This window comes from Drosophila serrata, unplaced genomic scaffold, assembly GCF_035046125.1.
Source record: "Drosophila serrata isolate PLE 108 unplaced genomic scaffold, ASM3504612v1 contig_240, whole genome shotgun sequence".
NCBI classification, from domain to species: Eukaryota; Metazoa; Arthropoda; class Insecta; order Diptera; family Drosophilidae; genus Drosophila; species Drosophila serrata.
In genome coordinates this window covers 11,613,692-11,638,474 of record NW_028257138.1, presented here as the reverse complement: position 1 = coordinate 11,638,474, position 24,783 = coordinate 11,613,692, and the positions used below count along the sequence as shown (strand labels likewise).

At 41.9% G+C, this 24,783-nt stretch overlaps 24 protein-coding genes across 24 annotated transcripts; 14 read left to right on the top strand and 10 right to left on the bottom strand.

Moving 5' to 3' along the window:
* Positions 1-266: 266 nt before the first annotated feature.
* LOC147644067 (histone H4) lies at positions 267-1,162 on the bottom strand. Its single transcript, XM_086831162.1, has one exon. The coding sequence runs from the start codon at positions 989-991 to the stop codon at positions 680-682; it is 312 nt and encodes a 103-aa protein (XP_086687288.1). The 5' UTR covers positions 992-1,162; the 3' UTR covers positions 267-679.
* Positions 1,163-1,207: 45 nt separating this feature from the next.
* Positions 1,208-1,740, top strand: LOC147644066 (histone H3). The gene has a single exon (XM_086831161.1). It carries the CDS (start codon positions 1,262-1,264, stop codon positions 1,670-1,672), a length of 411 nt encoding a protein of 136 aa, XP_086687287.1. The 5' UTR covers positions 1,208-1,261; the 3' UTR covers positions 1,673-1,740.
* Positions 1,741-2,898: 1,158 nt separating this feature from the next.
* LOC110182131 (histone H1-like) lies at positions 2,899-3,783 on the top strand. Its single transcript, XM_020950140.2, has one exon. The coding sequence runs from the start codon at positions 2,946-2,948 to the stop codon at positions 3,693-3,695; it is 750 nt and encodes a 249-aa protein (XP_020805799.1). The 5' UTR covers positions 2,899-2,945; the 3' UTR covers positions 3,696-3,783.
* Positions 3,784-4,077: 294 nt separating this feature from the next.
* Positions 4,078-4,614, bottom strand: LOC110182414 (histone H2B). The gene has a single exon (XM_020950451.2). The coding sequence runs from the start codon at positions 4,581-4,583 to the stop codon at positions 4,212-4,214; it is 372 nt and encodes a 123-aa protein (XP_020806110.1). The 5' UTR covers positions 4,584-4,614; the 3' UTR covers positions 4,078-4,211.
* Positions 4,615-4,800: 186 nt separating this feature from the next.
* LOC110180671 (histone H2A) lies at positions 4,801-5,255 on the top strand. The gene has a single exon (XM_020950450.2). The coding sequence runs from the start codon at positions 4,801-4,803 to the stop codon at positions 5,173-5,175; it is 375 nt and encodes a 124-aa protein (XP_020806109.1). The 3' UTR covers positions 5,176-5,255.
* Positions 5,256-5,284: 29 nt separating this feature from the next.
* On the bottom strand, positions 5,285-6,140 carry LOC110182420 (histone H4). The gene has a single exon (XM_020950457.2). The coding sequence runs from the start codon at positions 6,007-6,009 to the stop codon at positions 5,698-5,700; it is 312 nt and encodes a 103-aa protein (XP_020806116.1). The 5' UTR covers positions 6,010-6,140; the 3' UTR covers positions 5,285-5,697.
* Positions 6,141-6,249: 109 nt separating this feature from the next.
* Positions 6,250-6,759, top strand: LOC147644065 (histone H3). The gene has a single exon (XM_086831159.1). The coding sequence runs from the start codon at positions 6,281-6,283 to the stop codon at positions 6,689-6,691; it is 411 nt and encodes a 136-aa protein (XP_086687285.1). The 5' UTR covers positions 6,250-6,280; the 3' UTR covers positions 6,692-6,759.
* A 1,158-nt stretch (positions 6,760-7,917) lies between these two features.
* Positions 7,918-8,802, top strand: LOC110182417 (histone H1-like). Its single transcript, XM_020950453.2, has one exon. The coding sequence runs from the start codon at positions 7,965-7,967 to the stop codon at positions 8,712-8,714; it is 750 nt and encodes a 249-aa protein (XP_020806112.1). The 5' UTR covers positions 7,918-7,964; the 3' UTR covers positions 8,715-8,802.
* A 294-nt stretch (positions 8,803-9,096) lies between these two features.
* On the bottom strand, positions 9,097-9,686 carry LOC110182419 (histone H2B). The gene has a single exon (XM_020950456.2). The coding sequence runs from the start codon at positions 9,600-9,602 to the stop codon at positions 9,231-9,233; it is 372 nt and encodes a 123-aa protein (XP_020806115.1). The 5' UTR covers positions 9,603-9,686; the 3' UTR covers positions 9,097-9,230.
* A 133-nt stretch (positions 9,687-9,819) lies between these two features.
* Positions 9,820-10,274, top strand: LOC110180670 (histone H2A). Its single transcript, XM_086831158.1, has one exon. It carries the CDS (start codon positions 9,820-9,822, stop codon positions 10,192-10,194), a length of 375 nt encoding a protein of 124 aa, XP_086687284.1. The 3' UTR covers positions 10,195-10,274.
* Positions 10,275-10,303: 29 nt separating this feature from the next.
* Positions 10,304-11,159, bottom strand: LOC110180708 (histone H4). Its single transcript, XM_020948389.2, has one exon. The coding sequence runs from the start codon at positions 11,026-11,028 to the stop codon at positions 10,717-10,719; it is 312 nt and encodes a 103-aa protein (XP_020804048.1). The 5' UTR covers positions 11,029-11,159; the 3' UTR covers positions 10,304-10,716.
* A 109-nt stretch (positions 11,160-11,268) lies between these two features.
* LOC147644064 (histone H3) lies at positions 11,269-13,360 on the top strand. Its single transcript, XM_086831157.1, has one exon. It carries the CDS (start codon positions 11,300-11,302, stop codon positions 11,708-11,710), a length of 411 nt encoding a protein of 136 aa, XP_086687283.1. The 5' UTR covers positions 11,269-11,299; the 3' UTR covers positions 11,711-13,360.
* LOC110182416 (histone H1-like) lies at positions 12,984-13,821 on the top strand. Its single transcript, XM_020950452.2, has one exon. It carries the CDS (start codon positions 12,984-12,986, stop codon positions 13,731-13,733), a length of 750 nt encoding a protein of 249 aa, XP_020806111.1. The 3' UTR covers positions 13,734-13,821.
* Positions 13,822-14,115: 294 nt separating this feature from the next.
* LOC110182412 (histone H2B) lies at positions 14,116-14,705 on the bottom strand. The gene has a single exon (XM_020950449.2). It carries the CDS (start codon positions 14,619-14,621, stop codon positions 14,250-14,252), a length of 372 nt encoding a protein of 123 aa, XP_020806108.1. The 5' UTR covers positions 14,622-14,705; the 3' UTR covers positions 14,116-14,249.
* A 133-nt stretch (positions 14,706-14,838) lies between these two features.
* LOC110182161 (histone H2A) lies at positions 14,839-15,293 on the top strand. Its single transcript, XM_020950165.2, has one exon. The coding sequence runs from the start codon at positions 14,839-14,841 to the stop codon at positions 15,211-15,213; it is 375 nt and encodes a 124-aa protein (XP_020805824.2). The 3' UTR covers positions 15,214-15,293.
* Positions 15,294-15,322: 29 nt separating this feature from the next.
* Positions 15,323-16,178, bottom strand: LOC110182144 (histone H4). The gene has a single exon (XM_020950155.2). The coding sequence runs from the start codon at positions 16,045-16,047 to the stop codon at positions 15,736-15,738; it is 312 nt and encodes a 103-aa protein (XP_020805814.1). The 5' UTR covers positions 16,048-16,178; the 3' UTR covers positions 15,323-15,735.
* Positions 16,179-16,287: 109 nt separating this feature from the next.
* Positions 16,288-18,379, top strand: LOC110182432 (histone H3). Its single transcript, XM_020950468.2, has one exon. The coding sequence runs from the start codon at positions 16,319-16,321 to the stop codon at positions 16,727-16,729; it is 411 nt and encodes a 136-aa protein (XP_020806127.1). The 5' UTR covers positions 16,288-16,318; the 3' UTR covers positions 16,730-18,379.
* Positions 18,003-18,840, top strand: LOC110182138 (histone H1-like). Its single transcript, XM_020950148.2, has one exon. The coding sequence runs from the start codon at positions 18,003-18,005 to the stop codon at positions 18,750-18,752; it is 750 nt and encodes a 249-aa protein (XP_020805807.1). The 3' UTR covers positions 18,753-18,840.
* Positions 18,841-19,135: 295 nt separating this feature from the next.
* On the bottom strand, positions 19,136-19,725 carry LOC110182142 (histone H2B). Its single transcript, XM_020950153.2, has one exon. The coding sequence runs from the start codon at positions 19,639-19,641 to the stop codon at positions 19,270-19,272; it is 372 nt and encodes a 123-aa protein (XP_020805812.1). The 5' UTR covers positions 19,642-19,725; the 3' UTR covers positions 19,136-19,269.
* An 85-nt stretch (positions 19,726-19,810) lies between these two features.
* LOC110182145 (histone H4) lies at positions 19,811-21,201 on the bottom strand. The gene has a single exon (XM_086831156.1). The coding sequence runs from the start codon at positions 21,066-21,068 to the stop codon at positions 20,757-20,759; it is 312 nt and encodes a 103-aa protein (XP_086687282.1). The 5' UTR covers positions 21,069-21,201; the 3' UTR covers positions 19,811-20,756.
* Positions 19,859-20,313, top strand: LOC110180661 (histone H2A). The gene has a single exon (XM_086831155.1). It carries the CDS (start codon positions 19,859-19,861, stop codon positions 20,231-20,233), a length of 375 nt encoding a protein of 124 aa, XP_086687281.1. The 3' UTR covers positions 20,234-20,313.
* A 107-nt stretch (positions 21,202-21,308) lies between the features above and the next one.
* LOC110181330 (histone H3) lies at positions 21,309-21,818 on the top strand. The gene has a single exon (XM_020949049.2). It carries the CDS (start codon positions 21,340-21,342, stop codon positions 21,748-21,750), a length of 411 nt encoding a protein of 136 aa, XP_020804708.1. The 5' UTR covers positions 21,309-21,339; the 3' UTR covers positions 21,751-21,818.
* Positions 21,819-22,976: 1,158 nt separating this feature from the next.
* LOC110180676 (histone H1-like) lies at positions 22,977-23,861 on the top strand. Its single transcript, XM_020948362.2, has one exon. The coding sequence runs from the start codon at positions 23,024-23,026 to the stop codon at positions 23,771-23,773; it is 750 nt and encodes a 249-aa protein (XP_020804021.1). The 5' UTR covers positions 22,977-23,023; the 3' UTR covers positions 23,774-23,861.
* Positions 23,862-24,155: 294 nt separating this feature from the next.
* Positions 24,156-24,692, bottom strand: LOC110180694 (histone H2B). Its single transcript, XM_086831153.1, has one exon. It carries the CDS (start codon positions 24,659-24,661, stop codon positions 24,290-24,292), a length of 372 nt encoding a protein of 123 aa, XP_086687279.1. The 5' UTR covers positions 24,662-24,692; the 3' UTR covers positions 24,156-24,289.
* Between the last annotated feature and the right edge of the window lie 91 nt (positions 24,693-24,783).

Here is a 24,783-nt window from a genome sequence, read left to right as displayed (position 1 = left end):
CAAGAAGACTAGGATCATCCCGCGTCATCTGCAGCTGGCCATCCGCAACGACGAAGAGTTGAACAAGCTGCTCTCTGGCGTCACCATTGCCCAGGGAGGTGTCTTGCCCAACATCCAGGCTGTCCTGTTGCCCAAGAAGACCGAGAAGAAGGCTTAAGCGTTTTAACAGCGTGCCAAGTCAAACTTGTACATAGAAACACAAACTCAAACCCAAACGTCCTTTTCAGGACGACCAAACCATTTCAAAAGAAACTACAATTTTCAAATATGCTTAAGTTTAAAATAATTAATTCATAAACTATTAAATACATTTTTTTATAGTTAAAGTAAGGTGGTCGGTATAAAGTGTAAAACGAAAATGGAGCAAAAATGCAGAAAGTACAGTCGTCAGGGGACAATTCCGGTGACAAACATTAGCATTAATTTTCTTGAAAATGTTGGGTACAGTTTGCATCTTAAAAACCGGGAATTCATTCCCATCGGGACTGTTTGAGCTACCTACGGCATGATTGCCTACCTACGAAAAGCCCGACCAATTAAAATGTATTAGGCGTTATTATTCGTCTGGAATAAATATGAAATATAGCAATGAAATTTGATTTGATAATTTTTCTCTTTTATGAAATTAAATGGTGGTCCTGAAAAGGACCGATTGTTGAGTACAGACTGTACTGATTTTTTAACCGCCGAAACCGTACAGGGTGCGGCCTTGCCTCTTCAGGGCGTACACGACGTCCATGGCTGTGACTGTCTTCCTCTTGGCGTGTTCAGTGTAGGTGACGGCATCACGGATCACGTTCTCCAGAAACACCTTCAGAACACCACGGGTTTCCTCGTAAATGAGTCCAGAGATACGCTTCACGCCGCCACGCCGAGCCAGACGTCGGATAGCTGGCTTTGTGATACCCTGGATGTTATCACGCAGCACTTTGCGATGACGCTTGGCGCCACCTTTTCCCAAGCCTTTGCCTCCTTTACCGCGACCAGTCATTTTTCACTCTTTTATTTTAACACTTCGAAAGTCACCACTGAACTAATGTAGAAACGCCGTCGCCGCTTCTATTTATACCAAAACTCAGCATTGCACGAGTGAGCCCGAACGATTGGCCATCTCGCTCTGTGCTCGAAAAATGAGATGGCATCTGCTGCGGCTCTCTTTTCAACCCTCCACGTTTTGCTATATAAGTAGGTAGCAACGGGTTGCTCGTTTATTGTGTTTTCAGACTCGTGAAGTGAACAGTGACAAGAAGTAATATCTAAAATGGCTCGTACCAAGCAGACCGCTCGCAAATCTACTGGTGGCAAGGCACCACGCAAACAACTGGCAACCAAGGCCGCTCGCAAGAGTGCTCCAGCCACCGGTGGCGTGAAGAAGCCCCATCGCTATCGCCCAGGAACTGTGGCTCTGCGTGAGATCCGTCGGTACCAGAAGAGTACCGAGCTGCTGATCCGCAAGCTGCCTTTCCAGCGTCTGGTGCGTGAAATCGCTCAGGACTTCAAGACTGACCTGCGATTCCAGAGCTCTGCCGTAATGGCTCTGCAGGAAGCTAGCGAAGCCTATCTGGTTGGTCTCTTTGAAGACACCAACTTGTGTGCCATCCACGCCAAGCGAGTCACAATCATGCCCAAGGACATCCAGCTGGCCCGTCGCATCCGTGGCGAGCGTGCTTAAGTTGCTTTTGACTAGCAGCCAAAGCGGCAATACATTTTGTACAAATCGGTCCTTTTCAGGACCACAAATATCTTTAAAACTGAGACTATAAATTTTCATATCTATAATTATTAACATTTTTTAAATAAAACATTCTCCTTGCGTTTTTCTGGTTAAATTTGTCAGAATGTATACATGGAAAATAAATACGTTCTTTAAATGTGTGTAGTGAGATACTTTTAGTAGGTATCGGTACAAAATTCGAAATACAAAGCAGATATTTTTAAAAGTTATGTTAAAGACTTATTTATGAACCATTTGTATGGAAAGGTTTATTCAAACATAATCCAGTATATTTTTTAATGCATAGTTTTTGAGATCGTAATGAAATGGGAATAAAAATGCTAATACAAGCAATAAGGCAAATATTCTATTAACAAAAATATATGTATATATAAGAGATAAAAAACTTTTTTGATACACCAGATACATTTACGATATTAAAATTACGCTATTAATTAAAAATCTAAAAATTTCATTCTTAAATGTATTTAATTTCGTCTCTCCTTGGGTAATAGACTCGGGTAAACTCTAATATGAATGTTGTATGGGGGACGTAATAGGGCATTACTAAGAAACGAATCCATAAATTCCCTTCAAAACTTTATTGACTAAAAGAACTTACTTATTTTTTTAATAAAATCAACAAAAATTAATATATTTTAATATATTTATATTTTTTAGGTAGTTAAATCCATATCCGATAGTACCAAGAAAGTCGACCATTTTTTAATGAGAGGACCAGTTTAAAAGTGGTCGTAAAATACTTTTTGTTGTAAAAATTGCAACTATTTTTATTGTTTCTTCAAGTAAAAGGTTCAAATTTTACGTTTTCTTAAAAATGTTTAGTATCTTTAAAATATTTAATATTTTTACACATGATTTTTAACGAAATGCTATGCCTACAAATTTAAATCTTGAACTTCAGACAGCCATACAAAATGACCCAAAGACTTATTTCACCTTTTAATAAATGTAACTGTTTTATGAAACATTTAAGAACTAAAAATATTTAAAACCTTGTATCATTTAATTACACAACACAGGTAAAAGGAGAAAATGAAATTGCACATCGAGCAAACATTGGGAGCGTAAACGAGCGCTGCCAAACACATAGTTAAAGTGCTCTCCTCCTCGATTCTCAAAAAACTTTCTTAAGCACTTCAGTATGCTGCAATTTCTATACAAACAAAAGTGTTTTTCGTTAGTTTTCGAAAAGAAATAGTGAAGCAAAATGTCGGACTCTGCAGTGGCAACATCCGCGTCCCCAGTGGCTGCCCCACCAGCGCCAGTTGAGAAGAAGGTGGCCGCCAAAAAGGCATCTGGATCAGGAGCTACAAAGGCAAAGAAGGCTGCAGTCCCGCCATCACATCCGCCAACTCAGCAAATGGTGGACGCTTCCATCAAGAACTTGAAGGAACGTGGGGGCTCATCGCTTCTGGCAATCAAGAAATATATCACTGCCACCTACAAATGCGACGCCCAAAAACTGGCTCCATTCATCAAGAAGTACTTGAAGTCTGCAGTGGCCAATGGAAAGCTGATCCAAACAAAGGGAAAGGGTGCTTCTGGTTCCTTCAAACTGTCAGCCTCTGCCAAAAAGGAGCCCAAGCCAAAGGTTGCGGCTGCTGAGAAGAAGGTCAAAACCAAGAAGGTAGTCACCAAGAAAGCCGGGGCCACCGCAAAGAAAGCTGCCGGTGCTGCTGACAAGAAACCCAAGGCTAAGAAGGCCGTTGCCACCAAGAAGACTGCCGAGAAGAAGAAAACTGAGAAGGCAAAGGCCAAGGATGCTAAGAAAACTGGAGTTGTAAAGGCAAAGCCAGCAGCAGCGAAAGCTAAGCCGGCCGCCGCAAAGCCAAAGGCAGCCAAGGCACCAAAGGCCAAGGCAGCAGCGTCCGCCAAGCCCAAGAAGGCAGTAAAGAAAGCAACTGCTCCAGCTACCGCTAAGAAGCCGAAGGCCAAGACTACGGCGTCCAAGAAGTAAATTAAGATAATCTCTATTATCGCAATTTTAGATTTCGAATTCTGAAATTTGAAATTAATTTAAACAAGCCCTTTTCAGGGCTACAAAATCTTCTTAAAGAGACCAAAAATTATCAATGTTTTAAATATGGAGTGTTTAACTGTAGAGTAGATCCGCCTATACCAATTAAATCCTTTTTTAGGATTTGGTAATAGCATATCTCAGTGAAGTAGTCATTTCCGACCCTATAAATTATATATATTCTTGATCAGCATCAACAACTGAATCGATATAGCGTTGGTCGTGAGGAAAAAAAAATATTACTACATTTTTGGAACATTTTTTAAGGGGTTATATTATTGAAATTGCACATTTATTAACCCTATAAAACCGCAGAACAGCATTTTGTTTTAAAAATTTTACTTTTATTTATATATTAAATAAGAATAGGGCTCTTGAAAATTTCGTTTCTTTGGTAAAACTTGTTGTGGCCCTGAAAAGGGCCTTTTTAATGTTCCTCCGCATCTGCGAGAAAATTTACTTGGAGCTGGTGTACTTGGTGACAGCCTTGGTTCCCTCACTGACGGCGTGCTTAGCCAACTCTCCGGGCAGGAGCAGGCGAACAGCAGTTTGGATTTCCCGACTGGTGATGGTAGAGCGCTTGTTGTAGTGCGCCAGACGAGAAGCCTCGGCAGCAATACGCTCGAAGATGTCATTCACAAAGCTGTTCATGATGCTCATCGCTTTCGAGGAAATGCCAGTGTCGGGATGGACCTGCTTCAGGACCTTGTAAATGTAGATAGCATAGCTCTCCTTCCTCTTCCGCTTCTTCTTCTTGTCGTTCTTGGTGATGTTCTTCTGGGCCTTGCCAGCCTTCTTGGCTGCCTTTCCACTAGTTTTCGGCGGCATTATTTCACTTCACTTCACTGCACGATTCACTGATCATAGCAGTTCAGTTTTGGTGTTCGCTCTTATACTTTTTATCAAGCAATGTTTTCAGGTCTGTGGCGACCCACCCCTTACTGAACGCACAGGCAGAGTCAAAAGTATAAATTCGTGAACATCGACCCTTCGAGCTACATTCGTTCTTCGTGTGTGTGAAGTGAATAAAGTGAAATAAGAGAAAATGTCTGGTCGTGGAAAAGGTGGCAAAGTGAAGGGAAAGGCAAAGTCCCGCTCCAACCGTGCCGGACTTCAGTTCCCTGTCGGCCGCATTCATCGTCTGCTCCGCAAGGGCAACTACGCCGAGCGCGTTGGTGCCGGCGCTCCAGTTTACCTGGCTGCCGTTATGGAATATCTGGCCGCTGAGGTTCTCGAGTTGGCTGGCAATGCTGCTCGTGACAACAAGAAGACTAGGATCATCCCGCGTCATCTGCAGCTGGCCATCCGCAACGACGAAGAGTTGAACAAGCTGCTCTCTGGCGTCACCATTGCCCAGGGAGGTGTCTTGCCCAACATCCAGGCTGTCCTGTTGCCCAAGAAGACCGAGAAGAAGGCTTAAGCGTTTTAACAGCGTGCCAAGTCAAACTTGTACATAGAAACACAAACTCAAACCCAAACGTCCTTTTCAGGACGACCAAACCATTTCAAAAGAAACTACAATTTTCAAATATGCTTAAGTTTAAAATAATTAATTCATAAACTATTAAATACATTTTTTTATAGTTAAAGTAAGGTGGTCGGTATAAAGTGTAAAACGAAAATGGAGCAAAAATGCAGAAAGTACAGTCGTCAGGGGACAATTCCGGTGACAAACATTAGCATTAATTTTCTTGAAAATGTTGGGTACAGTTTGCATCTTAAAAACCGGGAATTCATTCCCATCGGGACTGTTTGAGCTACCTACGGCATGATTGCCTACCTACGAAAAGCCCGACCAATTAAAATGTATTAGGCGTTATTATTCGTCTGGAATAAATATGAAATATAGCAATGAAATTTGATTTGATAATTTTTCTCTTTTATGAAATTAAATGGTGGTCCTGAAAAGGACCGATTGTTGAGTACAGACTGTACTGATTTTTTAACCGCCGAAACCGTACAGGGTGCGGCCTTGCCTCTTCAGGGCGTACACGACGTCCATGGCTGTGACTGTCTTCCTCTTGGCGTGTTCAGTGTAGGTGACGGCATCACGGATCACGTTCTCCAGAAACACCTTCAGAACACCACGGGTTTCCTCGTAAATGAGTCCAGAGATACGCTTCACGCCGCCACGCCGAGCCAGACGTCGGATAGCTGGCTTTGTGATACCCTGGATGTTATCACGCAGCACTTTGCGATGACGCTTGGCGCCACCTTTTCCCAAGCCTTTGCCTCCTTTACCGCGACCAGTCATTTTTCACTCTTTTATTTTAACACTTCGAAAGTCACCACTGAACTAATGTAGAAACGCCGTCGCCGCTTCTATTTATACCAAAACTCAGCATTGCACGAGTGAGCCCGAACGATTGGCCATCTCGCTCTGTGCTCGAAAAATGAGATGGCATCTGCTGCGGCTCTCTTTTCAACCCTCCACGTTTTGCTATATAAGTAGGTAGCAATGGGTTGCTCGTTTATTGTGTGTTTCAGACTCGTGAAGTGAACAGTGACAAGAAGTAATATCTAAAATGGCTCGTACCAAGCAGACCGCTCGCAAATCTACTGGTGGCAAGGCACCACGCAAACAACTGGCAACCAAGGCCGCTCGCAAGAGTGCTCCAGCCACCGGTGGCGTGAAGAAGCCCCATCGCTATCGCCCAGGAACTGTGGCTCTGCGTGAGATCCGTCGGTACCAGAAGAGTACCGAGCTGCTGATCCGCAAGCTGCCTTTCCAGCGTCTGGTGCGTGAAATCGCTCAGGACTTCAAGACTGACCTGCGATTCCAGAGCTCTGCCGTAATGGCTCTGCAGGAAGCTAGCGAAGCCTATCTGGTTGGTCTCTTTGAAGACACCAACTTGTGTGCCATCCACGCCAAGCGAGTCACAATCATGCCCAAGGACATCCAGCTGGCCCGTCGCATCCGTGGCGAGCGTGCTTAAGTTGCTTTTGACTAGCAGCCAAAGCGGCAATACATTTTGTACAAATCGGTCCTTTTCAGGACCACAAATATCTTTAAAACTGAGACTATAAATTTTCATATCTATAATTATTAACATTTTTTAAATAAAACATTCTCCTTGCGTTTTTCTGGTTAAATTTGTCAGAATGTATACATGGAAAATAAATACGTTCTTTAAATGTGTGTAGTGAGATACTTTTAGTAGGTATCGGTACAAAATTCGAAATACAAAGCAGATATTTTTAAAAGTTATGTTAAAGACTTATTTATGAACCATTTGTATGGAAAGGTTTATTCAAACATAATCCAGTATATTTTTTAATGCATAGTTTTTGAGATCGTAATGAAATGGGAATAAAAATGCTAATACAAGCAATAAGGCAAATATTCTATTAACAAAAATATATGTATATATAAGAGATAAAAAACTTTTTTGATACACCAGATACATTTACGATATTAAAATTACGCTATTAATTAAAAATCTAAAAATTTCATTCTTAAATGTATTTAATTTCGTCTCTCCTTGGGTAATAGACTCGGGTAAACTCTAATATGAATGTTGTATGGGGGACGTAATAGGGCATTACTAAGAAACGAATCCATAAATTCCCTTCAAAACTTTATTGACTGAAAGAACTTACTTATTTTTTTAATAAAATCAACAAAAATTAATATATTTTAATATATTTATATTTTTTAGGTAGTTAAAACCATATCGGATAGTACCAAGAAAGTCGACCATATTTTAATGAGAGGACCAGTTTAAAAGTGGTCGTAAAATACTTTTTGTTGTAAAAATTGCAACTATTTTTATTGTTTCTTCAAGTAAAAGGTTCAAATTTTACGTTTTCTTAAAAATGTTTAGTATCTTTAAAATATTTAATATTTTTACACATGATTTTTAACGAAATGCTATGCCTACAAATTTAAATCTTGAACTTCAGACAGCCATACAAAATGACCCAAAGACTTATTTCACCTTTTAATAAATGTAACTGTTTTATGAAACATTTAAGAACTAAAAATATTTAAAACCTTGTATCATTTAATTACACAACACAGGTAAAAGGAGAAAATGAAATTGCACATCGAGCAAACATTGGGAGCGTAAACGAGCGCTGCCAAACACATAGTTAAAGTGCTCTCCTCCTCGATTCTCAAAAAACTTTCTTAAGCACTTCAGTATGCTGCAATTTCTATACAAACAAAAGTGTTTTTCGTTAGTTTTCGAAAAGAAATAGTGAAGCAAAATGTCGGACTCTGCAGTGGCAACATCCGCGTCCCCAGTGGCTGCCCCACCAGCGCCAGTTGAGAAGAAGGTGGCCGCCAAAAAGGCATCTGGATCAGGAGCTACAAAGGCAAAGAAGGCTGCAGTCCCGCCATCACATCCGCCAACTCAGCAAATGGTGGACGCTTCCATCAAGAACTTGAAGGAACGTGGGGGCTCATCGCTTCTGGCAATCAAGAAATATATCACTGCCACCTACAAATGCGACGCCCAAAAACTGGCTCCATTCATCAAGAAGTACTTGAAGTCTGCAGTGGCCAATGGAAAGCTGATCCAAACAAAGGGAAAGGGTGCTTCTGGTTCCTTCAAACTGTCAGCCTCTGCCAAAAAGGAGCCCAAGCCAAAGGTTGCGGCTGCTGAGAAGAAGGTCAAAACCAAGAAGGTAGTCACCAAGAAAGCCGGGGCCACCGCAAAGAAAGCTGCCGGTGCTGCTGACAAGAAACCCAAGGCTAAGAAGGCCGTTGCCACCAAGAAGACTGCCGAGAAGAAGAAAACTGAGAAGGCAAAGGCCAAGGATGCTAAGAAAACTGGAGTTGTAAAGGCAAAGCCAGCAGCAGCGAAAGCTAAGCCGGCCGCCGCAAAGCCAAAGGCAGCCAAGGCACCAAAGGCCAAGGCAGCAGCGTCCGCCAAGCCCAAGAAGGCAGTAAAGAAAGCAACTGCTCCAGCTACCGCTAAGAAGCCGAAGGCCAAGACTACGGCGTCCAAGAAGTAAATTAAGATAATCTCTATTATCGCAATTTTAGATTTCGAATTCTGAAATTTGAAATTAATTTAAACAAGCCCTTTTCAGGGCTACAAAATCTTCTTAAAGAGACCAAAAATTATCAATGTTTTAAATATGGAGTGTTTAACTGTAGAGTAGATCCGCCTATACCAATTAAATCCTTTTTTAGGATTTGGTAATAGCATATCTCAGTGAAGTAGTCATTTCCGACCCTATAAATTATATATATTCTTGATCAGCATCAACAACTGAATCGATATAGCGTTGGTCGTGAGGAAAAAAAAATATTACTACATTTTTGGAACATTTTTTAAGGGGTTATATTATTGAAATTGCACATTTATTAACCCTATAAAACCGCAGAACAGCATTTTGTTTTAAAAATTTTACTTTTATTTATATATTAAATAAGAATAGGGCTCTTGAAAATTTCGTTTCTTTGGTAAAACTTGTTGTGGCCCTGAAAAGGGCCTTTTTAATGTTCCTCCGCATCTGCGAGAAAATTTACTTGGAGCTGGTGTACTTGGTGACAGCCTTGGTTCCCTCACTGACGGCGTGCTTAGCCAACTCTCCGGGCAGGAGCAGGCGAACAGCAGTTTGGATTTCCCGACTGGTGATGGTAGAGCGCTTGTTGTAGTGCGCCAGACGAGAAGCCTCGGCAGCAATACGCTCGAAGATGTCATTCACAAAGCTGTTCATGATGCTCATCGCTTTCGAGGAAATGCCAGTGTCGGGATGGACCTGCTTCAGGACCTTGTAAATGTAGATAGCATAGCTCTCCTTCCTCTTCCGCTTCTTCTTCTTGTCGTTCTTGGTGATGTTCTTCTGGGCCTTGCCAGCCTTCTTGGCTGCCTTTCCACTAGTTTTCGGCGGCATTATTTCACTTCACTTCACTGCACGATTCACTGATCATGGCAGTTCAGTTTTGGTGTTCGCTCTTATACTTTTTATCAAGCAATGTTTTCAGGTCTGTGGCGACCCACCCCTTACTGAACGCACAGGCAGAGTCAAAAGTATAAATTCGTGAACATCGACCCTTCGAGCTACATTCGTTCTTCGTGTGTGTGAAGTGAATAAAGTGAAATAAGAGAAAATGTCTGGTCGTGGAAAAGGTGGCAAAGTGAAGGGAAAGGCAAAGTCCCGCTCCAACCGTGCCGGACTTCAGTTCCCTGTCGGCCGCATTCATCGTCTGCTCCGCAAGGGCAACTACGCCGAGCGCGTTGGTGCCGGCGCTCCAGTTTACCTGGCTGCCGTTATGGAATATCTGGCCGCTGAGGTTCTCGAGTTGGCTGGCAATGCTGCTCGTGACAACAAGAAGACTAGGATCATCCCGCGTCATCTGCAGCTGGCCATCCGCAACGACGAAGAGTTGAACAAGCTGCTCTCTGGCGTCACCATTGCCCAGGGAGGTGTCTTGCCCAACATCCAGGCTGTCCTGTTGCCCAAGAAGACCGAGAAGAAGGCTTAAGCGTTTTAACAGCGTGCCAAGTCAAACTTGTACATAGAAACACAAACTCAAACCCAAACGTCCTTTTCAGGACGACCAAACCATTTCAAAAGAAACTACAATTTTCAAATATGCTTAAGTTTAAAATAATTAATTCATAAACTATTAAATACATTTTTTTATAGTTAAAGTAAGGTGGTCGGTATAAAGTGTAAAACGAAAATGGAGCAAAAATGCAGAAAGTACAGTCGTCAGGGGACAATTCCGGTGACAAACATTAGCATTAATTTTCTTGAAAATGTTGGGTACAGTTTGCATCTTAAAAACCGGGAATTCATTCCCATCGGGACTGTTTGAGCTACCTACGGCATGATTGCCTACCTACGAAAAGCCCGACCAATTAAAATGTATTAGGCGTTATTATTCGTCTGGAATAAATATGAAATATAGCAATGAAATTTGATTTGATAATTTTTCTCTTTTATGAAATTAAATGGTGGTCCTGAAAAGGACCGATTGTTGAGTACAGACTGTACTGATTTTTTAACCGCCGAAACCGTACAGGGTGCGGCCTTGCCTCTTCAGGGCGTACACGACGTCCATGGCTGTGACTGTCTTCCTCTTGGCGTGTTCAGTGTAGGTGACGGCATCACGGATCACGTTCTCCAGAAACACCTTCAGAACACCACGGGTTTCCTCGTAAATGAGTCCAGAGATACGCTTCACGCCGCCACGCCGAGCCAGACGTCGGATAGCTGGCTTTGTGATACCCTGGATGTTATCACGCAGCACTTTGCGATGACGCTTGGCGCCACCTTTTCCCAAGCCTTTGCCTCCTTTACCGCGACCAGTCATTTTTCACTCTTTTATTTTAACACTTCGAAAGTCACCACTGAACTAATGTAGAAACGCCGTCGCCGCTTCTATTTATACCAAAACTCAGCATTGCACGAGTGAGCCCGAACGATTGGCCATCTCGCTCTGTGCTCGAAAAATGAGATGGCATCTGCTGCGGCTCTCTTTTCAACCCTCCACGTTTTGCTATATAAGTAGGTAGCAATGGGTTGCTCGTTTATTGTGTGTTTCAGACTCGTGAAGTGAACAGTGACAAGAAGTAATATCTAAAATGGCTCGTACCAAGCAGACCGCTCGCAAATCTACTGGTGGCAAGGCACCACGCAAACAACTGGCAACCAAGGCCGCTCGCAAGAGTGCTCCAGCCACCGGTGGCGTGAAGAAGCCCCATCGCTATCGCCCAGGAACTGTGGCTCTGCGTGAGATCCGTCGGTACCAGAAGAGTACCGAGCTGCTGATCCGCAAGCTGCCTTTCCAGCGTCTGGTGCGTGAAATCGCTCAGGACTTCAAGACTGACCTGCGATTCCAGAGCTCTGCCGTAATGGCTCTGCAGGAAGCTAGCGAAGCCTATCTGGTTGGTCTCTTTGAAGACACCAACTTGTGTGCCATCCACGCCAAGCGAGTCACAATCATGCCCAAGGACATCCAGCTGGCCCGTCGCATCCGTGGCGAGCGTGCTTAAGTTGCTTTTGACTAGCAGCCAAAGCGGCAATACATTTTGTACAAATCGGTCCTTTTCAGGACCACAAATATCTTTAAAACTGAGACTATAAATTTTCATATCTATAATTATTAACATTTTTTAAATAAAACATTCTCCTTGCGTTTTTCTGGTTAAATTTGTCAGAATGTATACATGGAAAATAAATACGTTCTTTAAATGTGTGTAGTGAGATACTTTTAGTAGGTATCGGTACAAAATTCGAAATACAAAGCAGATATTTTTAAAAGTTATGTTAAAGACTTATTTATGAACCATTTGTATGGAAAGGTTTATTCAAACATAATCCAGTATATTTTTTAATGCATAGTTTTTGAGATCGTAATGAAATGGGAATAAAAATGCTAATACAAGCAATAAGGCAAATATTCTATTAACAAAAATATATGTATATATAAGAGATAAAAAACTTTTTTGATACACCAGATACATTTACGATATTAAAATTACGCTATTAATTAAAAATCTAAAAATTTCATTCTTAAATGTATTTAATTTCGTCTCTCCTTGGGTAATAGACTCGGGTAAACTCTAATATGAATGTTGTATGGGGGACGTAATAGGGCATTACTAAGAAACGAATCCATAAATTCCCTTCAAAACTTTATTGACTGAAAGAACTTACTTATTTTTTTAATAAAATCAACAAAAATTAATATATTTTAATATATTTATATTTTTTAGGTAGTTAAAACCATATCCGATAGTACCAAGAAAGTCGACCATATTTTAATGAGAGGACCAGTTTAAAAGTGGTCGTAAAATACTTTTTGTTGTAAAAATTGCAACTATTTTTATTGTTTCTTCAAGTAAAAGGTTCAAATTTTACGTTTTCTTAAAAATGTTTAGTATCTTTAAAATATTTAATATTTTTACACATGATTTTTAACGAAATGCTATGCCTACAAATTTAAATCTTGAACTTCAGACAGCCATACAAAATGACCCAAAGACTTATTTCACCTTTTAATAAATGTAACTGTTTTATGAAACATTTAAGAACTAAAAATATTTAAAACCTTGTATCATTTAATTACACAACACAGGTAAAAGGAGAAAATGAAATTGCACATCGAGCAAACATTGGGAGCGTAAACGAGCGCTGCCAAACACATAGTTAAAGTGCTCTCCTCCTCGATTCTCAAAAAACTTTCTTAAGCACTTCAGTATGCTGCAATTTCTATACAAACAAAAGTGTTTTTCGTTAGTTTTCGAAAAGAAATAGTGAAGCAAAATGTCGGACTCTGCAGTGGCAACATCCGCGTCCCCAGTGGCTGCCCCACCAGCGCCAGTTGAGAAGAAGGTGGCCGCCAAAAAGGCATCTGGATCAGGAGCTACAAAGGCAAAGAAGGCTGCAGTCCCGCCATCACATCCGCCAACTCAGCAAATGGTGGACGCTTCCATCAAGAACTTGAAGGAACGTGGGGGCTCATCGCTTCTGGCAATCAAGAAATATATCACTGCCACCTACAAATGCGACGCCCAAAAACTGGCTCCATTCATCAAGAAGTACTTGAAGTCTGCAGTGGCCAATGGAAAGCTGATCCAAACAAAGGGAAAGGGTGCTTCTGGTTCCTTCAAACTGTCAGCCTCTGCCAAAAAGGAGCCCAAGCCAAAGGTTGCGGCTGCTGAGAAGAAGGTCAAAACCAAGAAGGTAGTCACCAAGAAAGCCGGGGCCACCGCAAAGAAAGCTGCCGGTGCTGCTGACAAGAAACCCAAGGCTAAGAAGGCCGTTGCCACCAAGAAGACTGCCGAGAAGAAGAAAACTGAGAAGGCAAAGGCCAAGGATGCTAAGAAAACTGGAGTTGTAAAGGCAAAGCCAGCAGCAGCGAAAGCTAAGCCGGCCGCCGCAAAGCCAAAGGCAGCCAAGGCACCAAAGGCCAAGGCAGCAGCGTCCGCCAAGCCCAAGAAGGCAGTAAAGAAAGCAACTGCTCCAGCTACCGCTAAGAAGCCGAAGGCCAAGACTACGGCGTCCAAGAAGTAAATTAAGATAATCTCTATTATCGCAATTTTAGATTTCGAATTCTGAAATTTGAAATTAATTTAAACAAGCCCTTTTCAGGGCTACAAAATCTTCTTAAAGAGACCAAAAATTATCAATGTTTTAAATATGGAGTGTTTAACTGTAGAGTAGATCCGCCTATACCAATTAAATCCTTTTTTAGGATTTGGTAATAGCATATCTCAGTGAAGTAGTCATTTCCGACCCTATAAATTATATATATTCTTGATCAGCATCAACAACTGAATCGATATAGCGTTGGTCGTGAGGAAAAAAAAATATTACTACATTTTTGGAACATTTTTTAAGGGGTTATATTATTGAAATTGCACATTTATTAACCCTATAAAACCGCAGAACAGCATTTTGTTTTAAAAATTTTACTTTTATTTATATATTAAATAAGAATAGGGCTCTTGAAAATTTCGTTTCTTTGGTAAAACTTGTTGTGGCCCTGAAAAGGGCCTTTTTAATGTTCCTCCGCATCTGCGAGAAAATTTACTTGGAGCTGGTGTACTTGGTGACAGCCTTGGTTCCCTCACTGACGGCGTGCTTAGCCAACTCTCCGGGCAGGAGCAGGCGAACAGCAGTTTGGATTTCCCGACTGGTGATGGTAGAGCGCTTGTTGTAGTGCGCCAGACGAGAAGCCTCGGCAGCAATACGCTCGAAGATGTCATTCACAAAGCTGTTCATGATGCTCATCGCTTTCGAGGAAATGCCAGTGTCGGGATGGACCTGCTTCAGGACCTTGTAAATGTAGATAGCATAGCTCTCCTTCCTCTTCCGCTTCTTCTTCTTGTCGTTCTTGGTGATGTTCTTCTGGGCCTTGCCAGCCTTCTTGGCTGCCTTTCCACTAGTTTTCGGCGGCATTATTTCACTTCACTTCACTGCACGATTCACTGATCATGGCAGTTCAGTTTTGGTGTTCGCTCTTATACTTTTTATCAAGCAATGTTTTCAGGTCTGTGGCGACCCACCCCTTACTGAACGCACAGGCAGAGTCAAAAGTATAAATTCGTGAACATCGACCCTTCGAGCTACATTCGTTCTTCGTGTGTGTGAAGTGAATAAAGTGAAATAAGAGAAAATGTCTGGTCGTGGAAAAGGTGGCAAAGTGAAGGGAAAGGCAAAGTCCCGCTCCAACCGTGCCGGACTTCAGTTCCCTGTCGGCCGCATTCATCGTCTGCTCCGCAAGGGCAACTACGCCGAGCGCGTTGGTGCCGGCGCTCCAGTTTACCTGGCTGCCGTTATGGAATATCTGGCCGCTGAGGTTCTCGAGTTGGCTGGCAATGCTGCTCGTGACAACAAGAAGACTAGGATCATCCCGCGTCATCTGCAGCTGGCCATCCGCAACGACGAAGAGTTGAACAAGCTGCTCTCTGGCGTCACCATTGCCCAGGGAGGTGTCTTGCCCAACATCCAGGCTGTCCTGTTGCCCAAGAAGACCGAGAAGAAGGCTTAAGCGTTTTAACAGCGTGCCAAGTCAAACTTGTACATAGAAACACAAACTCAAACCCAAACGTCCTTTTCAGGACGACCAAACCATTTCAAAAGAAACTACAATTTTCAAATATGCTTAAGTTTAAAATAATTAATTCATAAACTATTAAATACATTTTTTTATAGTTAAAGTAAGGTGGTCGGTATAAAGTGTAAAACGAAAATGGAGCAAAAATGCAGAAAGTACAGTCGTCAGGGGACAATTCCGGTGACAAACATTAGCATTAATTTTCTTGAAAATGTTGGGTACAGTTTGCATCTTAAAAACCGGGAATTCATTCCCATCGGGACTGTTTGAGCTACCTACGGCATGATTGCCTACCTACGAAAAGCCCGACCAATTAAAATGTATTAGGCGTTATTATTCGTCTGGAATAAATATGAAATATAGCAATGAAATTTGATTTGATAATTTTTCTCTTTTATGAAATTAAATGGTGGTCCTGAAAAGGACCGATTGTTGAGTACAGACTGTACTGATTTTTTAACCGCCGAAACCGTACAGGGTGCGGCCTTGCCTCTTCAGGGCGTACACGACGTCCATGGCTGTGACTGTCTTCCTCTTGGCGTGTTCAGTGTAGGTGACGGCATCACGGATCACGTTCTCCAGAAACACCTTCAGAACACCACGGGTTTCCTCGTAAATGAGTCCAGAGATACGCTTCACGCCGCCACGCCGAGCCAGACGTCGGATAGCTGGCTTTGTGATACCCTGGATGTTATCACGCAGCACTTTGCGATGACGCTTGGCGCCACCTTTTCCCAAGCCTTTGCCTCCTTTACCGCGACCAGTCATTTTTCACTCTTTTATTTTAACACTTCGAAAGTCACCACTGAACTAATGTAGAAACGCCGTCGCCGCTTCTATTTATACCAAAACTCAGCATTGCACGAGTGAGCCCGAACGATTGGCCATCTCGCTCTGTGCTCGAAAAATGAGATGGCATCTGCTGCGGCTCTCTTTTCAACCCTCCACGTTTTGCTATATAAGTAGGTAGCAATGGGTTGCTCGTTTATTGTGTGTTTCAGACTCGTGAAGTGAACAGTGACAAGAAGTAATATCTAAAATGGCTCGTACCAAGCAGACCGCTCGCAAATCTACTGGTGGCAAGGCACCACGCAAACAACTGGCAACCAAGGCCGCTCGCAAGAGTGCTCCAGCCACCGGTGGCGTGAAGAAGCCCCATCGCTATCGCCCAGGAACTGTGGCTCTGCGTGAGATCCGTCGGTACCAGAAGAGTACCGAGCTGCTGATCCGCAAGCTGCCTTTCCAGCGTCTGGTGCGTGAAATCGCTCAGGACTTCAAGACTGACCTGCGATTCCAGAGCTCTGCCGTAATGGCTCTGCAGGAAGCTAGCGAAGCCTATCTGGTTGGTCTCTTTGAAGACACCAACTTGTGTGCCATCCACGCCAAGCGAGTCACAATCATGCCCAAGGACATCCAGCTGGCCCGTCGCATCCGTGGCGAGCGTGCTTAAGTTGCTTTTGACTAGCAGCCAAAGCGGCAATACATTTTGTACAAATCGGTCCTTTTCAGGACCACAAATATCTTTAAAACTGAGACTATAAATTTTCATATCTATAATTATTAACATTTTTTAAATAAAACATTCTCCTTGCGTTTTTCTGGTTAAATTTGTCAGAATGTATACATGGAAAATAAATACGTTCTTTAAATGTGTGTAGTGAGATACTTTTAGTAGGTATCGGTACAAAATTCGAAATACAAAGCAGATATTTTTAAAAGTTATGTTAAAGACTTATTTATGAACCATTTGTATGGAAAGGTTTATTCAAACATAATCCAGTATATTTTTTAATGCATAGTTTTTGAGATCGTAATGAAATGGGAATAAAAATGCTAATACAAGCAATAAGGCAAATATTCTATTAACAAAAATATATGTATATATAAGAGATAAAAAACTTTTTTGATACACCAGATACATTTACGATATTAAAATTACGCTATTAATTAAAAATCTAAAAATTTCATTCTTAAATGTATTTAATTTCGTCTCTCCTTGGGTAATAGACTCGGGTAAACTCTAATATGAATGTTGTATGGGGGACGTAATAGGGCATTACTAAGAAACGAATCCATAAATTCCCTTCAAAACTTTATTGACTGAAAGAACTTACTTATTTTTTTAATAAAATCAACAAAAATTAATATATTTTAATATATTTATATTTTTTAGGTAGTTAAAACCATATCCGATAGTACCAAGAAAGTCGACCATATTTTAATGAGAGGACCAGTTTAAAAGTGGTCGTAAAATACTTTTTGTTGTAAAAATTGCAACTATTTTTATTGTTTCTTCAAGTAAAAGGTTCAAATTTTACGTTTTCTTAAAAATGTTTAGTATCTTTAAAATATTTAATATTTTTACACATGATTTTTAACGAAATGCTATGCCTACAAATTTAAATCTTGAACTTCAGACAGCCATACAAAATGACCCAAAGACTTATTTCACCTTTTAATAAATGTAACTGTTTTATGAAACATTTAAGAACTAAAAATATTTAAAACCTTGTATCATTTAATTACACAACACAGGTAAAAGGAGAAAATGAAATTGCACATCGAGCAAACATTGGGAGCGTAAACGAGCGCTGCCAAACACATAGTTAAAGTGCTCTCCTCCTCGATTCTCAAAAAACTTTCTTAAGCACTTCAGTATGCTGCAATTTCTATACAAACAAAAGTGTTTTTCGTTAGTTTTCGAAAAGAAATAGTGAAGCAAAATGTCGGACTCTGCAGTGGCAACATCCGCGTCCCCAGTGGCTGCCCCACCAGCGCCAGTTGAGAAGAAGGTGGCCGCCAAAAAGGCATCTGGATCAGGAGCTACAAAGGCAAAGAAGGCTGCAGTCCCGCCATCACATCCGCCAACTCAGCAAATGGTGGACGCTTCCATCAAGAACTTGAAGGAACGTGGGGGCTCATCGCTTCTGGCAATCAAGAAATATATCACTGCCACCTACAAATGCGACGCCCAAAAACTGGCTCCATTCATCAAGAAGTACTTGAAGTCTGCAGTGGCCAATGGAAAGCTGATCCAAACAAAGGGAAAGGGTGCTTCTGGTTCCTTCAAACTGTCAGCCTCTGCCAAAAAGGAGCCCAAGCCAAAGGTTGCGGCTGCTGAGAAGAAGGTCAAAACCAAGAAGGTAGTCACCAAGAAAGCCGGGGCCACCGCAAAGAAAGCTGCCGGTGCTGCTGACAAGAAACCCAAGGCTAAGAAGGCCGTTGCCACCAAGAAGACTGCCGAGAAGAAGAAAACTGAGAAGGCAAAGGCCAAGGATGCTAAGAAAACTGGAGTTGTAAAGGCAAAGCCAGCAGCAGCGAAAGCTAAGCCGGCCGCCGCAAAGCCAAAGGCAGCCAAGGCACCAAAGGCCAAGGCAGCAGCGTCCGCCAAGCCCAAGAAGGCAGTAAAGAAAGCAACTGCTCCAGCTACCGCTAAGAAGCCGAAGGCCAAGACTACGGCGTCCAAGAAGTAAATTAAGATAATCTCTATTATCGCAATTTTAGATTTCGAATTCTGAAATTTGAAATTAATTTAAACAAGCCCTTTTCAGGGCTACAAAATCTTCTTAAAGAGACCAAAAATTATCAATGTTTTAAATATGGAGTGTTTAACTGTAGAGTAGATCCGCCTATACCAATTAAATCCTTTTTTAGGATTTGGTAATAGCATATCTCAGTGAAGTAGTCATTTCCGACCCTATAAATTATATATATTCTTGATCAGCATCAACAACTGAATCGATATAGCGTTGGTCGTGAGGAAAAAAAAAATATTACTACATTTTTGGAACATTTTTTAAGGGGTTATATTATTGAAATTGCACATTTATTAACCCTATAAAACCGCAGAACAGCATTTTGTTTTAAAAATTTTACTTTTATTTATATATTAAATAAGAATAGGGCTCTTGAAAATTTCGTTTCTTTGGTAAAACTTGTTGTGGCCCTGAAAAGGGCCTTTTTAATGTTCCTCCGCATCTGCGAGAAAATTTACTTGGAGCTGGTGTACTTGGTGACAGCCTTGGTTCCCTCACTGACGGCGTGCTTAGCCAACTCTCCGGGCAGGAGCAGGCGAACAGCAGTTTGGATTTCCCGACTGGTGATGGTAGAGCGCTTGTTGTAGTGCGCCAGACGAGAAGCCTCGGCAGCAATACGCTCGAAGATGTCATTCACAAAGCTGTTCATGATGCTCATCGCTTTCGAGGAAATGCCAGTGTCGGGATGGACCTGCTTCAGGACCTTGTAAATGTAGATAGCATAGCTCTCCTTCCTCTTCCGCTTCTTCTTCTTGTCGTTCTTGGTGATGTTCTTCTGGGCCTTGCCAGCCTTCTTGGCTGCCTTTCCACTAGTTTTCGGCGGCATTATTTCACTTCACTTCACTGCACGATTCACTGATCATGGCAGTTCAGTTTTGGTGTTCGCTCTTATACTTTTTATCAAGCAATGTTTTCAGGTCTGTGGCGACCCACCCCTTACTGAACGCACAGGCAGAGTCAAAAGTATAAATTCGTGAACATCGACCCTTCGAGCTACATTCGTTCTTCGTGTGTGTGAAGTGAATAAAGTGAAATAAGAGAAAATGTCTGGTCGTGGAAAAGGTGGCAAAGTGAAGGGAAAGGCAAAGTCCCGCTCCAACCGTGCCGGACTTCAGTTCCCTGTCGGCCGCATTCATCGTCTGCTCCGCAAGGGCAACTACGCCGAGCGCGTTGGTGCCGGCGCTCCAGTTTACCTGGCTGCCGTTATGGAATATCTGGCCGCTGAGGTTCTCGAGTTGGCTGGCAATGCTGCTCGTGACAACAAGAAGACTAGGATCATCCCGCGTCATCTGCAGCTGGCCATCCGCAACGACGAAGAGTTGAACAAGCTGCTCTCTGGCGTCACCATTGCCCAGGGAGGTGTCTTGCCCAACATCCAGGCTGTCCTGTTGCCCAAGAAGACCGAGAAGAAGGCTTAAGCGTTTTAACAGCGTGCCAAGTCAAACTTGTACATAGAAACACAAACTCAAACCCAAACGTCCTTTTCAGGACGACCAAACCATTTCAAAAGAAACTACAATTTTCAAATATGCTTAAGTTTAAAATAATTAATTCATAAACTATTAAATACATTTTTTTATAGTTAAAGTAAGGTGGTCGGTATAAAGTGTAAAACGAAAATGGAGCAAAAATGCAGAAAGTACAGTCGTCAGGGGACAATTCCGGTGACAAACATTAGCATTAATTTTCTTGAAAATGTTGGGTACAGTTTGCATCTTAAAAACCGGGAATTCATTCCCATCGGGACTGTTTGAGCTACCTACGGCATGATTGCCTACCTACGAAAAGCCCGACCAATTAAAATGTATTAGGCGTTATTATTCGTCTGGAATAAATATGAAATATAAGCAATGAAATTTGATTTGATAATTTTTCTCTTTTATGAAATTAAATGGTGGTCCTGAAAAGGACCGATTGTTGAGTACAGACTGTACTGATTTTTTAACCGCCGAAACCGTACAGGGTGCGGCCTTGCCTCTTCAGGGCGTACACGACGTCCATGGCTGTGACTGTCTTCCTCTTGGCGTGTTCAGTGTAGGTGACGGCATCACGGATCACGTTCTCCAGAAACACCTTCAGAACACCACGGGTTTCCTCGTAAATGAGTCCAGAGATACGCTTCACGCCGCCACGCCGAGCCAGACGTCGGATAGCTGGCTTTGTGATACCCTGGATGTTATCACGCAGCACTTTGCGATGACGCTTGGCGCCACCTTTTCCCAAGCCTTTGCCTCCTTTACCGCGACCAGTCATTTTTCACTCTTTTATTTTAACACTTCGAAAGTCACCACTGAACTAATGTAGAAACGCCGTCGCCGCTTCTATTTATACCAAAACTCAGCATTGCACGAGTGAGCCCGAACGATTGGCCATCTCGCTCTGTGCTCGAAAAATGAGATGGCATCTGCTGCGGCTCTCTTTTCAACCCTCCACGTTTTGCTATATAAGTAGGTAGCAATGGGTTGCTCGTTTATTGTGTGTTTCAGACTCGTGAAGTGAACAGTGACAAGAAGTAATATCTAAAATGGCTCGTACCAAGCAGACCGCTCGCAAATCTACTGGTGGCAAGGCACCACGCAAACAACTGGCAACCAAGGCCGCTCGCAAGAGTGCTCCAGCCACCGGTGGCGTGAAGAAGCCCCATCGCTATCGCCCAGGAACTGTGGCTCTGCGTGAGATCCGTCGGTACCAGAAGAGTACCGAGCTGCTGATCCGCAAGCTGCCTTTCCAGCGTCTGGTGCGTGAAATCGCTCAGGACTTCAAGACTGACCTGCGATTCCAGAGCTCTGCCGTAATGGCTCTGCAGGAAGCTAGCGAAGCCTATCTGGTTGGTCTCTTTGAAGACACCAACTTGTGTGCCATCCACGCCAAGCGAGTCACAATCATGCCCAAGGACATCCAGCTGGCCCGTCGCATCCGTGGCGAGCGTGCTTAAGTTGCTTTTGACTAGCAGCCAAAGCGGCAATACATTTTGTACAAATCGGTCCTTTTCAGGACCACAAATATCTTTAAAACTGAGACTATAAATTTTCATATCTATAATTATTAACATTTTTTAAATAAAACATTCTCCTTGCGTTTTTCTGGTTAAATTTGTCAGAATGTATACATGGAAAATAAATACGTTCTTTAAATGTGTGTAGTGAGATACTTTTAGTAGGTATCGGTACAAAATTCGAAATACAAAGCAGATATTTTTAAAAGTTATGTTAAAGACTTATTTATGAACCATTTGTATGGAAAGGTTTATTCAAACATAATCCAGTATATTTTTTAATGCATAGTTTTTGAGATCGTAATGAAATGGGAATAAAAATGCTAATACAAGCAATAAGGCAAATATTCTATTAACAAAAATATATGTATATATAAGAGATAAAAAACTTTTTTGATACACCAGATACATTTACGATATTAAAATTACGCTATTAATTAAAAATCTAAAAATTTCATTCTTAAATGTATTTAATTTCGTCTCTCCTTGGGTAATAGACTCGGGTAAACTCTAATATGAATGTTGTATGGGGGACGTAATAGGGCATTACTAAGAAACGAATCCATAAATTCCCTTCAAAACTTTATTGACTGAAAGAACTTACTTATTTTTTTAATAAAATCAACAAAAATTAATATATTTTAATATATTTATATTTTTTAGGTAGTTAAAACCATATCCGATAGTACCAAGAAAGTCGACCATTTTTTAATGAGAGGACCAGTTTAAAAGTGGTCGTAAAATACTTTTTGTTGTAAAAATTGCAACTATTTTTATTGTTTCTTCAAGTAAAAGGTTCAAATTTTACGTTTTCTTAAAAATGTTTAGTATCTTTAAAATATTTAATATTTTTACACATGATTTTTAACGAAATGCTATGCCTACAAATTTAAATCTTGAACTTCAGACAGCCATACAAAATGACCCAAAGACTTATTTCACCTTTTAATAAATGTAACTGTTTTATGAAACATTTAAGAACTAAAAATATTTAAAACCTTGTATCATTTAATTACACAACACAGGTAAAAGGAGAAAATGAAATTGCACATCGAGCAAACATTGGGAGCGTAAACGAGCGCTGCCAAACACATAGTTAAAGTGCTCTCCTCCTCGATTCTCAAAAAACTTTCTTAAGCACTTCAGTATGCTGCAATTTCTATACAAACAAAAGTGTTTTTCGTTAGTTTTCGAAAAGAAATAGTGAAGCAAAATGTCGGACTCTGCAGTGGCAACATCCGCGTCCCCAGTGGCTGCCCCACCAGCGCCAGTTGAGAAGAAGGTGGCCGCCAAAAAGGCATCTGGATCAGGAGCTACAAAGGCAAAGAAGGCTGCAGTCCCGCCATCACATCCGCCAACTCAGCAAATGGTGGACGCTTCCATCAAGAACTTGAAGGAACGTGGGGGCTCATCGCTTCTGGCAATCAAGAAATATATCACTGCCACCTACAAATGCGACGCCCAAAAACTGGCTCCATTCATCAAGAAGTACTTGAAGTCTGCAGTGGCCAATGGAAAGCTGATCCAAACAAAGGGAAAGGGTGCTTCTGGTTCCTTCAAACTGTCAGCCTCTGCCAAAAAGGAGCCCAAGCCAAAGGTTGCGGCTGCTGAGAAGAAGGTCAAAACCAAGAAGGTAGTCACCAAGAAAGCCGGGGCCACCGCAAAGAAAGCTGCCGGTGCTGCTGACAAGAAACCCAAGGCTAAGAAGGCCGTTGCCACCAAGAAGACTGCCGAGAAGAAGAAAACTGAGAAGGCAAAGGCCAAGGATGCTAAGAAAACTGGAGTTGTAAAGGCAAAGCCAGCAGCAGCGAAAGCTAAGCCGGCCGCCGCAAAGCCAAAGGCAGCCAAGGCACCAAAGGCCAAGGCAGCAGCGTCCGCCAAGCCCAAGAAGGCAGTAAAGAAAGCAACTGCTCCAGCTACCGCTAAGAAGCCGAAGGCCAAGACTACGGCGTCCAAGAAGTAAATTAAGATAATCTCTATTATCGCAATTTTAGATTTCGAATTCTGAAATTTGAAATTAATTTAAACAAGCCCTTTTCAGGGCTACAAAATCTTCTTAAAGAGACCAAAAATTATCAATGTTTTAAATATGGAGTGTTTAACTGTAGAGTAGATCCGCCTATACCAATTAAATCCTTTTTTAGGATTTGGTAATAGCATATCTCAGTGAAGTAGTCATTTCCGACCCTATAAATTATATATATTCTTGATCAGCATCAACAACTGAATCGATATAGCGTTGGTCGTGAGGAAAAAAAAATATTACTACATTTTTGGAACATTTTTTAAGGGGTTATATTATTGAAATTGCACATTTATTAACCCTATAAAACCGCAGAACAGCATTTTGTTTTAAAAATTTTACTTTTATTTATATATTAAATAAGAATAGGGCTCTTGAAAATTTCGTTTCTTTGGTAAAACTTGTTGTGGCCCTGAAAAGGGCCTTTTTAATGTTCCTCCGCATCTGCGAGAAAATTTACTTGGAGCTGGTGTACTTGGTGACAGCCTTGGTTCCCTCACTGACGGCGTGCTTAGCCAACTCTCCGGGCAGGAGCAGGCGAACAGCAGTTTGGATTTCCCGACTGGTGATGGTAGAGCGCTTGTTGTAGTGCGCCAGACGAGAAGCCTCGGCAGCAATACGCTCGAAGATGTCATTCACAAAGCTGTTCATGATGCTCATCGCTTTCGAGGAAATGCCAGTGTCGGGATGGACCTGCTTCAGGACCTTGTAAATGTAGATAGCATAGCTCTCCTTCCTCTTCCGCTTCTTCTTCTTGTCGTTCTTGGTGATGTTCTTCTGGGCCTTGCCAGCCTTCTTGGCTGCCTTTCCACTAGTTTTCGGCGGCATTATTTCACTTCACTTCACTGCACGATTCACTGATCATAGCAGTTCAGTTTTGGTGTTCGCTCTTATACTTTTTATCAAGCAATGTTTTCAGGTCTGTGGCGACCCACCCCTTACTGAACGCA

Bases quoted from the DNA above. Each gene is read 5' to 3' on its own strand.
- LOC110182419 (XM_020950456.2), bottom strand. From the start codon at position 9,602: ATGCCGCCGAAAACTAGTGGAAAGGCAGCCAAGAAGGCTGGCAAGGCC.
- LOC110182432 (XM_020950468.2), top strand. From the start codon at position 16,319: ATGGCTCGTACCAAGCAGACCGCTCGCAAATCTACTGGTGGCAAGGCA.
- LOC110182138 (XM_020950148.2), top strand. From the start codon at position 18,003: ATGTCGGACTCTGCAGTGGCAACATCCGCGTCCCCAGTGGCTGCCCCA.
- LOC110182412 (XM_020950449.2), bottom strand. From the start codon at position 14,621: ATGCCGCCGAAAACTAGTGGAAAGGCAGCCAAGAAGGCTGGCAAGGCC.
- LOC110181330 (XM_020949049.2), top strand. From the start codon at position 21,340: ATGGCTCGTACCAAGCAGACCGCTCGCAAATCTACTGGTGGCAAGGCA.
- LOC110182414 (XM_020950451.2), bottom strand. From the start codon at position 4,583: ATGCCGCCGAAAACTAGTGGAAAGGCAGCCAAGAAGGCTGGCAAGGCC.
- LOC110180671 (XM_020950450.2), top strand. From the start codon at position 4,801: ATGTCTGGTCGTGGAAAAGGTGGCAAAGTGAAGGGAAAGGCAAAGTCC.
- LOC110180708 (XM_020948389.2), bottom strand. From the start codon at position 11,028: ATGACTGGTCGCGGTAAAGGAGGCAAAGGCTTGGGAAAAGGTGGCGCC.
- LOC110182417 (XM_020950453.2), top strand. From the start codon at position 7,965: ATGTCGGACTCTGCAGTGGCAACATCCGCGTCCCCAGTGGCTGCCCCA.
- LOC147644064 (XM_086831157.1), top strand. From the start codon at position 11,300: ATGGCTCGTACCAAGCAGACCGCTCGCAAATCTACTGGTGGCAAGGCA.
- LOC110180670 (XM_086831158.1), top strand. From the start codon at position 9,820: ATGTCTGGTCGTGGAAAAGGTGGCAAAGTGAAGGGAAAGGCAAAGTCC.
- LOC147644066 (XM_086831161.1), top strand. From the start codon at position 1,262: ATGGCTCGTACCAAGCAGACCGCTCGCAAATCTACTGGTGGCAAGGCA.
- LOC147644065 (XM_086831159.1), top strand. From the start codon at position 6,281: ATGGCTCGTACCAAGCAGACCGCTCGCAAATCTACTGGTGGCAAGGCA.
- LOC147644067 (XM_086831162.1), bottom strand. From the start codon at position 991: ATGACTGGTCGCGGTAAAGGAGGCAAAGGCTTGGGAAAAGGTGGCGCC.
- LOC110182161 (XM_020950165.2), top strand. From the start codon at position 14,839: ATGTCTGGTCGTGGAAAAGGTGGCAAAGTGAAGGGAAAGGCAAAGTCC.
- LOC110182131 (XM_020950140.2), top strand. From the start codon at position 2,946: ATGTCGGACTCTGCAGTGGCAACATCCGCGTCCCCAGTGGCTGCCCCA.
- LOC110182420 (XM_020950457.2), bottom strand. From the start codon at position 6,009: ATGACTGGTCGCGGTAAAGGAGGCAAAGGCTTGGGAAAAGGTGGCGCC.
- LOC110180661 (XM_086831155.1), top strand. From the start codon at position 19,859: ATGTCTGGTCGTGGAAAAGGTGGCAAAGTGAAGGGAAAGGCAAAGTCC.
- LOC110180694 (XM_086831153.1), bottom strand. From the start codon at position 24,661: ATGCCGCCGAAAACTAGTGGAAAGGCAGCCAAGAAGGCTGGCAAGGCC.
- LOC110182416 (XM_020950452.2), top strand. From the start codon at position 12,984: ATGTCGGACTCTGCAGTGGCAACATCCGCGTCCCCAGTGGCTGCCCCA.
- LOC110182145 (XM_086831156.1), bottom strand. From the start codon at position 21,068: ATGACTGGTCGCGGTAAAGGAGGCAAAGGCTTGGGAAAAGGTGGCGCC.
- LOC110182144 (XM_020950155.2), bottom strand. From the start codon at position 16,047: ATGACTGGTCGCGGTAAAGGAGGCAAAGGCTTGGGAAAAGGTGGCGCC.
- LOC110182142 (XM_020950153.2), bottom strand. From the start codon at position 19,641: ATGCCGCCGAAAACTAGTGGAAAGGCAGCCAAGAAGGCTGGCAAGGCC.
- LOC110180676 (XM_020948362.2), top strand. From the start codon at position 23,024: ATGTCGGACTCTGCAGTGGCAACATCCGCGTCCCCAGTGGCTGCCCCA.